The sequence below is a fragment of the Phocoena phocoena genome, chromosome 4 (genome assembly GCF_963924675.1).
Source record: "Phocoena phocoena chromosome 4, mPhoPho1.1, whole genome shotgun sequence".
In the NCBI taxonomy this organism is placed as follows: domain Eukaryota; kingdom Metazoa; phylum Chordata; class Mammalia; order Artiodactyla; family Phocoenidae; genus Phocoena; species Phocoena phocoena.
In genome coordinates this window covers 52,381,625-52,395,377 of record NC_089222.1, presented here as the reverse complement: position 1 = coordinate 52,395,377, position 13,753 = coordinate 52,381,625, and the positions used below count along the sequence as shown (strand labels likewise).

General features: G+C 35.7%; 1 protein-coding gene across 1 annotated transcript in view; it reads left to right on the top strand.

Moving 5' to 3' along the window:
- Positions 1–13,753, top strand: part of SPATA16 (spermatogenesis associated 16) — a 225,920-nt gene that overhangs the window by 100,414 nt on the left and 111,753 nt on the right. The window contains exon 3 of the mRNA XM_065875819.1: positions 24–113. Coding sequence (XP_065731891.1) covers positions 24–113 — 90 coding nt within the window. The remainder of the gene's footprint in view (positions 1–23; positions 114–13,753) is intronic.

Here is a 13,753-nt window from a genome sequence, read left to right as displayed (position 1 = left end):
TTGCATTTCTTTTATCTTTTCAGGAGCATTGTTTTAAACCCAGCCTATTTCCGAAATCATCTTCGTCAGGCAACAGTGTTTAGATGTCTGGAGAGATATTCAGAAGCTGCCCGGTATGTTTGTTATAACTTTTGTGAAGACTTATTTCGAGTTAAACTAATTTTATTCTCAGCTTCTGGTAATAGCATAATAGAACTTTCCATTTCTCACATGGAATATGATTTTACCAGAATTATTGTCTTATAAACATCAAACCAACAATTATTGACTATCTTTTTCTTTAATTAAAGCCACTCTGTGTTCATAGCTCTTAGTAAAATTCAAACTTTCCAGCCATGAGGTCACTGATAATGATGGGAAAACTTCCAGGGAAGATTAGAAATGAACTTGACCTCTTGCTCTCAAGTACATTCCTGATCCTGGTTGTAAGGACACAATTTTGTGGCTATCTCTTTCTTGAGTTCTGGAAATAAAATCTAACCCACATAAAAAGGATACCAGCTGCCCATTTCTAGAGAAGACGGCATCAGTTGTAACACCAAAGGTTGTTAGAGGTGTCCTAAAGTGTTGTCTCTTGGACCCACAATATGTTTCATAAAAACCTGGTGAAGAAGCTCCTGATATTCTCCTCCCCAGAACCTAGACTTACAGCAAAGAATTGCAAGATTTGTGCAACAGCCTCTATGCTACACTCAGAATTCCTTTGCACCTGTGACAACCAACGTTTTTTATTCCTGAGTCAAGATCATCATATCAGACTCCCCTTCTCTTTGATAAATTCTCTCAAAGAATTTTCTTCATCTCTCAATGTATAGGTACCTATTGTTTATTACCCATCCACTTTACCACCCCAGGAATTTATCAAGAAAGTGTGAGTGGTTTCTATACATACTCCAACCATAACTCCTAGGGAGAAAGCCACAGTAATAGGAATGGGGAGCCTAGGTTGCTGGTGGCTACTATCTCTAGAACATTTGCAAATAACATTTTCTTGGAAAATGAAGTTTAAGAAATTTAAATAGATAATAGAATGATTCCATAAAATTAATACCATGAGTTTGACATGAATTCCATTTTATAAGTTGGTCTTAGGAATTGCTTGAACTCAATTAAACGATGGATACGGAAGGCAGAATTAATCTCAACTACTCTCACTTTGCAGTCAAACAACCAATATGCCACAATATCTATTTACCTGTATGTCAGTGTCCACTTTTAAAAATTAAAATAGGTCTCTATCAATCTCTTTTTTACATTCTATTTTTCCTTATACTCTTTTCCTGAATGTTTTATCTTACATTACCCACATACGACTTCTTCCTACTTTTTTTTTTTTTTTTAGTCCTACTTTTCATTTTGTCTACTGAGTTGTCCCTGTGGCTTATTTTCTTCCCACATACACTATGCGAATGAGAGGGAATTTAAGCGATGATAGTAAGCTTCCTTCTGTCCCACACTTTGTAAAGGTCACTAGCTACAAATGAAGCTAATAAGCTCAGCATAAACAGATACAGTTATCTGTAAAATAGTTTTCTTTAAGAGGTGGTTCACTAATGTGTCTTCTGACTCTAATCAAGAGATAATAGGAGAAAGCTAGATGCAACTTCAGAACTAGATTGTAACTAGTTAAAACTGCTAGTAGTGTGCTGGGTTAGCTTGTACAGACTCTAGAGAGCCCACTGTTAAATATTCAGGAATATTGGGAGAGCCAGTTGTTAACTGTAGGAGAAATTAGCATTGCTGGGAGAATTTACACTATGAAAACTGGCAAATGCTACAAACCCAGGATTTTGGAGTTTGGGGGAGAGCCAGATACCAGTAGATCACTGACTATAACTTAATTGTATCAGCCTAACTGCTTGAGTTAAAGTGGTGATAAAAATTCTCTATGGTTCCTAAAATAAATGAATAAACAATGAGAACTTGAAAATTAGGAATTTGTCAGTACTTACCATGTAATTTTGGCACTAAATATCCATTTACCTTGACATGTATATCCCTGAAGTGCAATAAGTGTATCTGTGTAATATCATTTGTTGACTAACTTGACAATGATCCTTGAGAAAATTCCTGATAATTGTTGGCTGTACTGGTATGGACTTTCCAACAGAAAAGCAGATACAAGTGTTTTCCATCTTGGTTTCCTTGGCAATTATAATCCTTAATACAGAGTATTAGTCATCCTCTTTTCCCCTCAAGGGAAAGAATACCATGAACCATGAACACGAATATCTTAGTTTCTCTTAGCTATTTGATTTCTAGAGTAAAACACTAAACACAAATCAATGTATTAAGCATTCTTATTTATCGATCAATTCCTTGGATACTTCGATAGTTTGGTTCAGGTCTCTTACAAGCACATTATATTAAAACTAATTGAAAAAGCCCACATATCAAGGTTATTTCCTCTAAGAAGCCCATCAATCATGTTTCTGAGATTGAGAAGCACCCACCAAAGAATGCCATTACCATGTAACTTAGGAAGTCTTAAAACCATGATTCCCAGTGAAGTAGATCATCTTCCATCTGGTCCAAGACAGTGCATTTACAACCAGTCCCTGGAAGCTGGGTTATCTAAAATTTTCTCAACCCTGGTTGAAAAATAAATATAAGAGTGTGCACATAGTAGTAAAGTCATGTGATAGGGTCATGCCTCCTACAGTGAAGATTCACGAGGCACAAAACAGATGACATTGCACCGAATCTTTATTTAAGACCACCCTGTGTAAGAGGAAGCAAACAGAAGGTAACACTAAGCGAGAAAACACAACAAAGCCTCTTTATCCATCACTAAGGAAGAATTAGCTGTGTGTTTCTACATACGTGAACTAGACAGGAGACACTAGAGCAGGAATAACACATTCAAATGCTTACAAAGCCCACGCATATGGTGTGTGAATTGTAAGATAAAAGGGTGTTGTATGAACTACAGAAGACTGGAGCTCACTAACTACAGTGACTGTACAATTTCTCTCTCAGACTGAACACTGTTGAGAGTGAAAGTGGGCACACTTAAGAATTATACTAGGAAAACAGGCATAAACCAGGACTATCATTAGCACACTGGCCATATGGTCACCCTACCACTGGCCCTTCTGAAGGGAGTAGCCTTATTCAAGCACAGCTAATGCTACTGTATAGAAATATACGTTCAGTGTTGCAGATTTTTCAAGAAATAGTATAATAATTCAGAGCTTTCCAAGAAATTTCTTGACTTTTAAATGTTGGCAATTACTTCAAGTTTTTCAAACACGGTGTCATCATAAGAAAGCTGAAGTAGTCCCATTCATGAAAATATAATCCTCTGAAGAATCAATTGGCCAGGTGACCAATTTGCAGAATTCACCAAGTTTCAAGTTTACTAGAACCTTATTTTAAGAAATAATCTTACTGACAAATTAATATGAATACATTTTCTTATGTACATATTCCTCATGAATATATTCAGCAAATCTTGTTAATTTTTGAAAATTTTCAGTTTTTAAAAGCTATGGTTATAGAATGATTTATTCTCATAAATATGTTCTTCTTGTGTGTATGATTATTACTCTACTGTTCTTGAATATTCTATGACTATTTTCTTCTTATTAACATAACCAAAATTTTAATTTGGAAGTTTAACAATTTATACTAATTTCTTTCTCATATTTTAAAAGCCATTTTTTTTTGTTTTTAACATTTCATCATTTTTAAGATCCATTCCCCAATTTTTGGAGAGTGAGCAAATTTGCCTGTGTGATCAAATGTATTTTTAACTGTTTATAGAATTTACAACAACTTGTATTTAATGAGGAGGTTTTAATAGCATTCTACTTTATCTCCTGAAGCTAGAAAAAGCCAAGATAGGGAAAATGAACAGTGAGCAACACAGCACAATCTGGGCTGTGGATCCCACAGAGGGGAGACTGAAGAACAGAGAGAAACCATAGACCACAGAACCCTGGAGCCCTGGCTCCTTCGAATCCATCTGTAGGAGTAATACAAATTTCTTAAAGAGTTAAAATAAGCTTTCTTAATAGATAAGCATATTTATAAATTTAACAAATTGGTCATTTGACAAACTCATCATCTGATGAATTGATCGGGAGCCCACAGAAGGCTGTGGGCCACATCATCAGATTTGAAGCCGGAAAGTCAAGTCCTCTCTCCAGCTCTAAAGGAATACTGGAGTTTAATTCCTCAACAGTAAAGGTTGAGCTTCCTCCTACCAGCATGAGGATTCCTTCCTGCATCAAAGTTTGTGCAAGGGCAGTTGGGGGAAGATTTTAGTCTAAAAACAGCAGTCCACTGTTAGAAAAAGTGTTACCTTACAGAGTTCAACAGCTTTAGTTTACTATCTACAACAAATCTGGTCTGCTCTACATTTTGAAATAATATTATTTAGTGCCGCGTAATGTATGTAATATTGTGAGAAATAGAGTAAATAATACAATATGTAGTATAAAATTTTTTTAATCTTTGCCCTGCTTAAAGTACTATACTGAATGACACACTGGATTTCGGAGCTCTTGTATATTACATGTGCTTTTCAGGATTAAAAAAACAAATTGGTGGGCTTCCCTGGTGGTGCAGTGGTTGAGAGTCTGCCTACCGATGCAGGGGACACGGGTTCGTGCCCCGATCCGGGAAGATCCCACATGCCGCGGAGCGGCTGGGCCCGTGAGACATGGCCGCTGAGGCTGCGTGTCCAGAGCCTGTGCTCCGCAGCGGGAGAGGCCACAACAGTGAGAGGCACGCGTACCACAAAAAAACAAATTGGTGAGATGCCACCAAGTTGTATCTGTCTGCTTGTTAATACACTAAGAATTTTCTCCCTCAGAGCTATTTCTCAGCTTTGCCTCTCTCACTCTTGACCTCTGACAGTGCCTTTCAGTTCACTCCTATTTTATCATTTTGGCTACCTGCTATTCCCATCCTCCTTCTCTGCACTTGCCTTTTTTCTTATTTCATGATGCTTACCTTTTCTGAAAAAAATAAAAGTCCCTTCTTTGTGAGTATCCCCTTGCTTCTGGTCATTAATAAGCCATTCTCCAAGCATCTCATTCATTCTGTAAGACTTTGACTTTCCTTGGTAATTGCCATTGTTTTAACTAATTAGTGGTTACATTTGTTTTTGCTTTATGTTATTTTTGATACTCTGAGACAAATTAGAATATTTGAATTTTCAAGAAATCTGCTCTATGGATGAATGTACAATGAAAATCTCAAACAATAAATTCCTTAAAACACAGATTCTTTTAGAAATGAATTGTCAGCTATGGCTAAGATGTGACACATTAGAGTATCAATTAAGGTCTGGGCTCTGCATGGGTATCAGGATGTTCTAGGAATGTTTCTTTGCCAGGTAGTATGTTACTGTTAAGCCAAATCAAAACATGATATTTCAAGATGCATGAATTCATAGCTACCAAAGCCAAACAGTAGAGGTTAGTAGAGGTGGGAGTAGGTGAGTTTCCTGAGACCCAGCAGGGCATTTGGGGATTTGATTTTGTTGTTGTTTTCTTATGTAAGTTGGTCTTACTGGAAATTAAAAATAATGCATATATAAATCACAACCTGTCAAAAGAAAAGGGTGACCCCAAAATAAACTGAAGTGTTTGTTCAGAAATCTGGTAACATAAAGCAGGGGTGTTGCTGTAGATAAGCAGTCACTCAGGGGTAGTAGTACAGTAGCAACAAGGAAGAAACTGTGTCAGCTTTTTGGGTGTCACGGAACTCTATGATTTTAAATGAGATTATTAGGTATCTTGCAAGGGAGGAGAATATACTGACAGGCAGACTCAAGACAAGTGCTTCTGAAGAGATGATAGTAGTGTTGGGAGCTTATTTTAACAGTCCTGATTCAACTGGAAGTGTAAAATCCATTCATTCACCATACAAGATGCTAAAAATACATCACAGGGTTTTTTGGTTAAAGTAAGTTCTCATTTATGCCCACAAATAAATTAAATGAAGACTATAGGCTAATTTTTATTCTTAAATTGGCCATCTGCCTGAAGGGCTTTCTTTCTTTTTACTGGAGGCAGTTCACCACTGCGAGAACAGCTTTAGTGTGGTCTGGCATTAGTCAGTCGTATGTAACATACAGTTAGGCATGATCATTCCACCACTAAACTGACTTTCCTTTTCCCTACATATGACAAAGCTGCATGAACCCTAAGCACTGTGAAAATGTTGCTTCCTTATGGATTTCTAAAACTGACATTAATAAAGAGATATTTAGTCATTTCACATGACTTAGGTTGAATATAAGACTACAGCACACCCAATTTTTATATGTGTAAGGTGTAGTGTTTGTGATTTCAAGGAAAAAAGTGAACACTAAAATATACTACAGCTTCAAGTTTCTAGCCATCTATTAGGTATTAAGGATTTAACGTTGCAGATTTATAAATGTCTAATTCTACAATAAAAAACGCTAAATGTAAGGCTATAATGACATCAGGTGGCTTAAAAAGTAATTCTGTTGCCTTAAGAAAAGCTTTGGACACGATCCAAATTATAAGTAAATTACTGCAAGGACACATAATCTTACATAAATATAGAAAAAGATTTTACATCAGGCTGTTAACAACAACATCTGAAAATCCATCAGAGAAAAATGAACATTGATTGAATTTGTGAATTATCCATCTTGCTGATGTTTATCACGGTATTTTTGTCCCTTTTCTCTTTTGAATGGTGTGCTATGCATTTGCATTACCTTTAAACACTTCTAAAATAACTTAGAAATGCACAGTTCTTGGACTGTGCGCACTGTCTGCAAATATTGGTCTAGAAAACATGTAGCCGAGTACAGAGAAAGATTTCTCTTTTTTGCTATAGATCCAACCTTGCATCTTTTAAAACGTGGGTGGAGCAAGAGAGAATGCAGAAAAGCCCTAGAGTGTCATGTTTAAAATATGAAGAAATAAAGATCTCTTCCCTCCCTTCTTCCCTTCAATCAGACATCCATCTGATTCCATATTTTCTACAATAACAGAATGTAGAAAACCAATTAAACATTCAAAAGTTTAATCCAAAGGAGCTACAGTTTAACTCAGAGTTCTGTGCTGTTTTCTAATATCTAAGTGTTGCCAAGTGAATCAGAGTATAGTCTGTAAATGTTAAAATTATGATAAATGGATCAAAAGCTCCATGTTTTTAATCTGTAACTTGGAGATAATAATAGCATCTGTGTCACAGAGGTTATTATGAGGATAAATGAGACAATTTATATTGTGCACTTAGCACAGTACTTGGCACATCATAAACTCTCAATAAAGAATGAGCTATTATCATTGTCTCTGTTGTTAACAATTAGAGCTCTCTGAAGATAGCTGAAGCTACCTCAAGAGACAATGAGTTTCTCAACACTGAAACCATAATTTGTTGAGCAGTCCTGTAGCTGAAGTACTGCACTACGAGAGACGAGTTTGCACCCCAAGACTATTTGATCCCATCTCACTCTGAGTCAGCACATCTGTGTTTTTGGAAAGACCACTGTTAACATAGGGGTTGAAGGACAAGATTCTCTCTGCTTTAAGGAGTTAAAAGAGGCAAGACTGTGACTTTAAAAAAATTTTGTGTATGAATATATTATGAATGTTAGCATCCTGTTTCAGTCTGAGTGATATCCCAATTATTCTTTAAGGGAGTTACAATGTGGAGGTCTCTGGGGTTGGCAGGTGGAACTTTAAATCACACAGAGAAAGAGAAGTGTTCAGTCACCTGGTTTTTATGCCAATTCTCCCTTTTTTCCTTTCCTCAGTTCTGTCAAAAATAGCAATACCTTGACAAAAGATTTAGGCTGGAAATACTAACACTGCCATAAACCGAAATTCTTCACCCTTCTTTTTAATACCCGCATTGGTCCATCATGCTATTTTGCACATAAATTAATTTTGATGCCACTAATTGTGAAAATTGCTTATAAGTCAAAAGTTCTGATTTTGTATCTGTCTGCTAAGGAGGAATCATCTACACTAGAGAATTACAGTCAAGGCAGAAAGAACTGTGTTCTACTCCCAGGGCTACAAATGACTAGCTATGTGTGACCTCGGGCAAGTTAATTAAGTAAGCTCTTTGAGTTTCGATTTCCTCAACCATAAAATGAAGATAATAATACTACCTTACAAAGTAAGCATAAGGATTAAATAAAATAATGAATATAAAACACTAAACTCAGTGCCTGGCACATAGTAAGTCCTCAATTAATTATTGCTGTTGCTATTGTTGTTACAAGCTTTGAAGAATGAGGTTTAAAATCCTAGTACATTCACTCTGAATTAATTCTATTGAGTGAAACTTTGGTATAAGCATTATGCTACTCAACTACTACCCCTATTTATCTCCATTTTAGCAGCTATCATCTATGCCCTCCTGCTCTTTGCCAAGCTTTATGTCAGATGCTTGTCTTGCATCATCTTTGTTCCTCACAACTCTGCAAAGAAATTATATTCTGCATTTTTTAGGTGAGAAAACTTAAGCTACAGTTTGAATGACTTGTCAGAGATCACACCATTGATAAGTAGCAAATCTGAAATTCGAGCTTAATCTTATCATCAAATGCCTATTCCTGCACACACACAAAAAAGCACACTTGGCATTGTCAGACTTTTTCATATTTGCCATTTGGGTAAGTTTGAAATGGCATTGCCTTATTGTGATACACATTTTCTTTTTTATTATTATTACTAATAAGCCTGTGCATTTTTAATATTTATTGGTTAATCACGTTTCCTCTTCAGTGATATGTTAATTTGTATATTTACCTTTTGCTCATTTCTTATTGAACTGTCTTTTTATCATTAAATTTAGGAAGCTTTATATATTCTGTATACTAATAACTTTTGGTAATATGTGTTGCAAGTAATTTTTTCCAACTTATGGCTTGTATAATCATACTCTTCATGATATTTTTGATAAAAAATAAGCCTAAAGATTTAGTTGTAATGTAGTCAAATGTATCAAATTCCTTTATGATTTGCACCGTTTGAGTTTTAAGAAATATTCCTCTATTCCAAGCTCATCAAGATAGCCTCCTGTACTGTCTTCAAAAATTTTAAACTGTTCTCTTTGCCTTTAAAGTTTTGACCCAATGCTAATTGATTTTTATGTATGGTGTGAGGTAGGAATCTATTTATCATGTTTTTCCCCCAGCGGACATTCAATTGTCTTGACATTATCCTACTAAATCCTTTCGCTATTGATCTTCAACGTTGATTCTGTCTAGATCAGTTTTACACATATGAATATGCTGATTTCTGGTCTGCATTCTACTGATTAATCTATTTGTCTGTTGCACTGCCAAGACTACACTATCCTACATAGAATGGTTTTATAAGATATCTTGATACCTAGTAAAGCAAACCTCCCCAACTGATTCTTTTTCAAGAATGTTTTACCTATTATTGGCCTTTTACTCTTCCACCAAAATGGTAGAAAGAGTGAATCTGAATTCCAAACCAGGATAGGGTTAACTTCTGGTTAGGAATTCCCAAGGAAGACTTTCTTACTTTTTCTTGTGCTCCACCAGGATTCAAGGTCAAGACTGGCATGCAGTTCCACTATTTTGCTCTGTAAGAGTTTCTCCTAGCTCTTTCATGGAAAATGTTATCTCTTAAAGAAACCATTATGCAGGTGGTCTTCTATTCAATCTTCACTATACTTGGACCTCAGGCTATGTCTCCTTTCCCCTATGCACATGTCTTCTTAAAAGTCAGCTACTAGATGAGTAAATATTAACCACAAGCAAACCAGCTGTCCCCAAATAGGAGAGACAGAAAAAGAGAATCCCAAGTTACTGGAGGAGAAATCTCTGAGAGAAACCTCCACGGAAACCAGTGCTAGGATAGGAAAACCTGAACTGTAACTGACAAATTTCTGGAGGCTCAATGTTGAAAACTATGAGAGGTTAAAAATTTCAGGGTGTGTGGGGGGCTCCAGTCATAGGGAGACCCCTACACTTTTGTGAGTTTTATCTCCAGGTGCTCTACCAAGCCCTCACCGTGAATACGGGAGGAAAATTCCACCATGCTTCCAGCAGAAGGAAGGGAAAAGAAACCATTTTGAAATATGACAGAGCATTCTGTTCTCTTTAGGAAGTCCTGCCTTCAAGTGAACCTACTTTACCAGAGCCTGACATACCTGAAGGAAGAGAAATACCCAGCTCCAGCTCATTCTAGCCTTCCAAATGAGGAAAGAGGAATACCCAACTCCAGTCCTTTTTTGCCATTGCATCACACCTAAATGGGGTTACAAACTGGGAAGCACTGGTGAAGTTCACAGTCCAGGAGCACAGGTTCACCTAATGTAAATCATAGACTGAGACCTAATCATAGAACTTCAGAATGCTTCCCCTCCCCCAAAACCTCACCACTACATACCAAAAGCCTATTTACTGCAGTTCCTTCTACCTAAGGAACTACCCAGACTTCATGTCCCCCTTATAACAGAAAGTTGTAATGCATACTAAAAAGCTAAAAGATAGAGTGTGAAGAAACTGAACAAGCATCAGAACCAGAATGATATGTAGCAGGAATGTTGGAATTATCACAATGGGAACATTTAAAAATACATAATTAATATACTAAGGGCTTTAAAAAAACAAAACATGCAAGAACAGATGGATAATGTAAGCAGAGAAATGAAAATTCTAAGAAAGAAACAGAAATACTAGAGATCAAAAACAATGCAACAGAAATGAAGAACGTCTTCGATGGGCTCATTAGTAGAGTGCATAGGGCTGAATAAAGAATCTCTGAGCTTTGAGGACATGACAATAAGAATTTCCAAAATAGTACACTGAAAAGCAAAAAGGAAAGGGAATGAAAAAAAAACAATATCTAAGAACTGCAGGAAAACTATAAAAAGTATAACATATATGTAATGGAAATACAAGAAGGAGAAAAAGGAACAGAAGCAACATTTGAAGCAATGACTGAGAATTTCCAAATATTATTGTTAGATACCAAAACACAGATCAAGGAGCTTAGAGAACACCAAGCAGGACAAATGCCAAAGACCTACACCTTGGCATATCATTTTGAAATCACAGAAATTCAAAGATAAAGAAAAAATTCTGAAAAGAAGCCACAAGAAAAAAAAAATCTTACAAATAAAGAAGCAAAGATAAGAATTACATCTGACTACTCCTCAGAAACCATGCAAGCAAGAAGGAAGTGGATGAAATATTTAAAGTGTTGAGAGAAAAAACCCACCAACCTAGAATTATGTATCTTGCAAAAGTATCCTTCAAAAGTGAAGGAGAAATAAAACTATCTCAGACAAACAAAAATTGAGAAAATCTGTTGCCAGTAGATCTGCCTTGCAAGAAATGCTAAAAAAAGAAAAAAAGTTCTTCAAAGAGAAGGAAAATGATATGATATAGGGCAGAAACTCAGGTCTATAATACATAAATAAAGGGACAGCATGAGAGAATGAATAAGTGAAGGCAAACTAAAAACAATTAATTTTTTTTACTCTCAAATGAGCTAACTTATAAGTTTATTGAAAATAATAATAGCAAAATATATTCAATTATGAATGCTTGTGTCTATGTATATAGGCACCTATGCATGCTTAGAGATTAGTGAAATGAATGACAACAATGATACAAGGGATGGGAGGGATGAATTAGGAATATTTTGTTATTTTAAGGTACTTGCACTATCTGTGGAATGGTAGAGTGTACTAGCATATTTGAAAGTGTGTTTGGATTAGTTGTAAATGTATATTGGAAATTCTAGGGCAACCACTGATAAAGGTAAAAAAAAAAAGTATAATTGATATGCTAAAAATGGAGGAAAAAACTGAATCATATAATATGCTCAACCAAGAAGAGAAAAGGCAGAAAAATTGTGGAAGACAAAAATAGGAAAAATGGCAATATAAAACAGTAACAAATATGGTAGATATTAGTCCAACTCATCAATAATCATTTTAAATGTTAATGCTCTAAATATACCAATAAAAGACAGAGACTGTCAGAGTAGATAAAAATATAATACCTAACTATATCCTGTCTACAAGAAACTCAATTTAAATATAAAGACATATACAGATTAAAAGTAAAGGGACAGAGATATACCATGCTAACACCAATCAAAAGAAAGTGGGGGACTTCCCTGGTGGTGCAGTGGTTGAGAGTCCGCCTGCCGATGCAGGGGACGTGGGTTCGTGCCCACGGTCCAGGAAGATCCCACATGCCACGGAGCGGCTGGGCCTGTGAGCCATGGCTGCTGAGCCTGCGCATCCGGAGCCTGTGCTCCGCAACGGGAGAGGCCACAACAGTGAGAGGCCCGCGTACCGCAAAAAAAAAAGAAAAAAGAAAAAAAGAAAGTGGGAGTATCTGTATGAATTTTAAACAAAGCAGACTTCAGACCAAGGAAAGTTTTCAGGGATAAAGAGGAATATTACATAATGGTAAATGGATCAATACTTCAAGAATATATGACAATCCTTAATGTGTATGTACCTAACAACATAGGATCAAAATATATGGGACAAAAACTAGAGAAATGCAAAGAGAAATAGATGAACCCACCATTATAGTTGGAGACTTTAAGACCCCTTCATCAGAAATGAAGAGATCCAACAGGCAGAAAATCAGTAAAGACACAGTAGAACTCAACAACACCATCAATCAACTAGACAAAATTGACATCTATAGACTACTTCATCCAACAACAGCATATTATACAGTTTCCTCATTCTCACAGGAAATATTCAGCAAAATAGACCACTTCTAGGCCATTAAATACACCTTAACAAATTTGAAAGAACAGAAATCATACAATGTTTGCTCTCAGACCACAGTGGAATTGAACTAGAATAGAATAACAGAAACATAGTTGGAAAATCCTCCAGATACTAGGAGGTTAAACACACTTCTGAATAACACATGAGTCAAATAAGAAATCTTAAGAGAAATTTTTAAATATTTCCAACTAAAAGAAAATGAAAATACAACTTATCAAAATGTGTATGTGCAGCAAAAGCAGTATTTAGAGTGAAATTTTTAGTCTTGAACGCATATATTAGAAAAGAAAGATCTGAAATCAATAATCTAAGGTTTCACTTTAGGAAAGTAGAAAAAGTAGAGCAAATTAAATCCAAAGTAAGCAGAGGAAAAAGTATAATAAAAATTAGAGCCAAAATCAATGAAATTGAAAACAGAACATTATTAGAAAAAAAACCAACAGAACAAAAACTGGTTCACTGAAAAGATCAATAAAATTAACCAGCGACTAGCTAAGCTAAGAAAAATAGCAGGGCACAAATTACTATGTCCAAAATGAAAAAGAGAACATCATTACAGATTCCTTAGACATTAAAAGGATATTAAAGGAACACTATGAACAACTCTATGCCCACAAATTTGATAACTTAGATTAAATGGACCAATTCCTTTAATGACACAATTTGCCAAAATCCACAAAGAACAAGTAGACAATCTAAAATGGCCTATACCTATTAAAGACATTGAATCAATATTTGATAACCTTCCAGAACAAAAACAACCAGGCCCAGGTAGTAGATTCACTGGTGGATTCCGCCAAACACTTAAGGAAAAATTATATCAATTATCAACAATCGCTTCCAGAAGATATGACCAGAGAAAATACTTTCTAACTCATGCCATGAAGCCAGCATTACCCTAATCCCTAAATAAGACAAAGACATTACAAACAAACAAACAAAAAATATATCTCTCATGAACCAATATCTCTCATGAACACAGATGCAAAATCCTAAACAAAATATTAGCAAA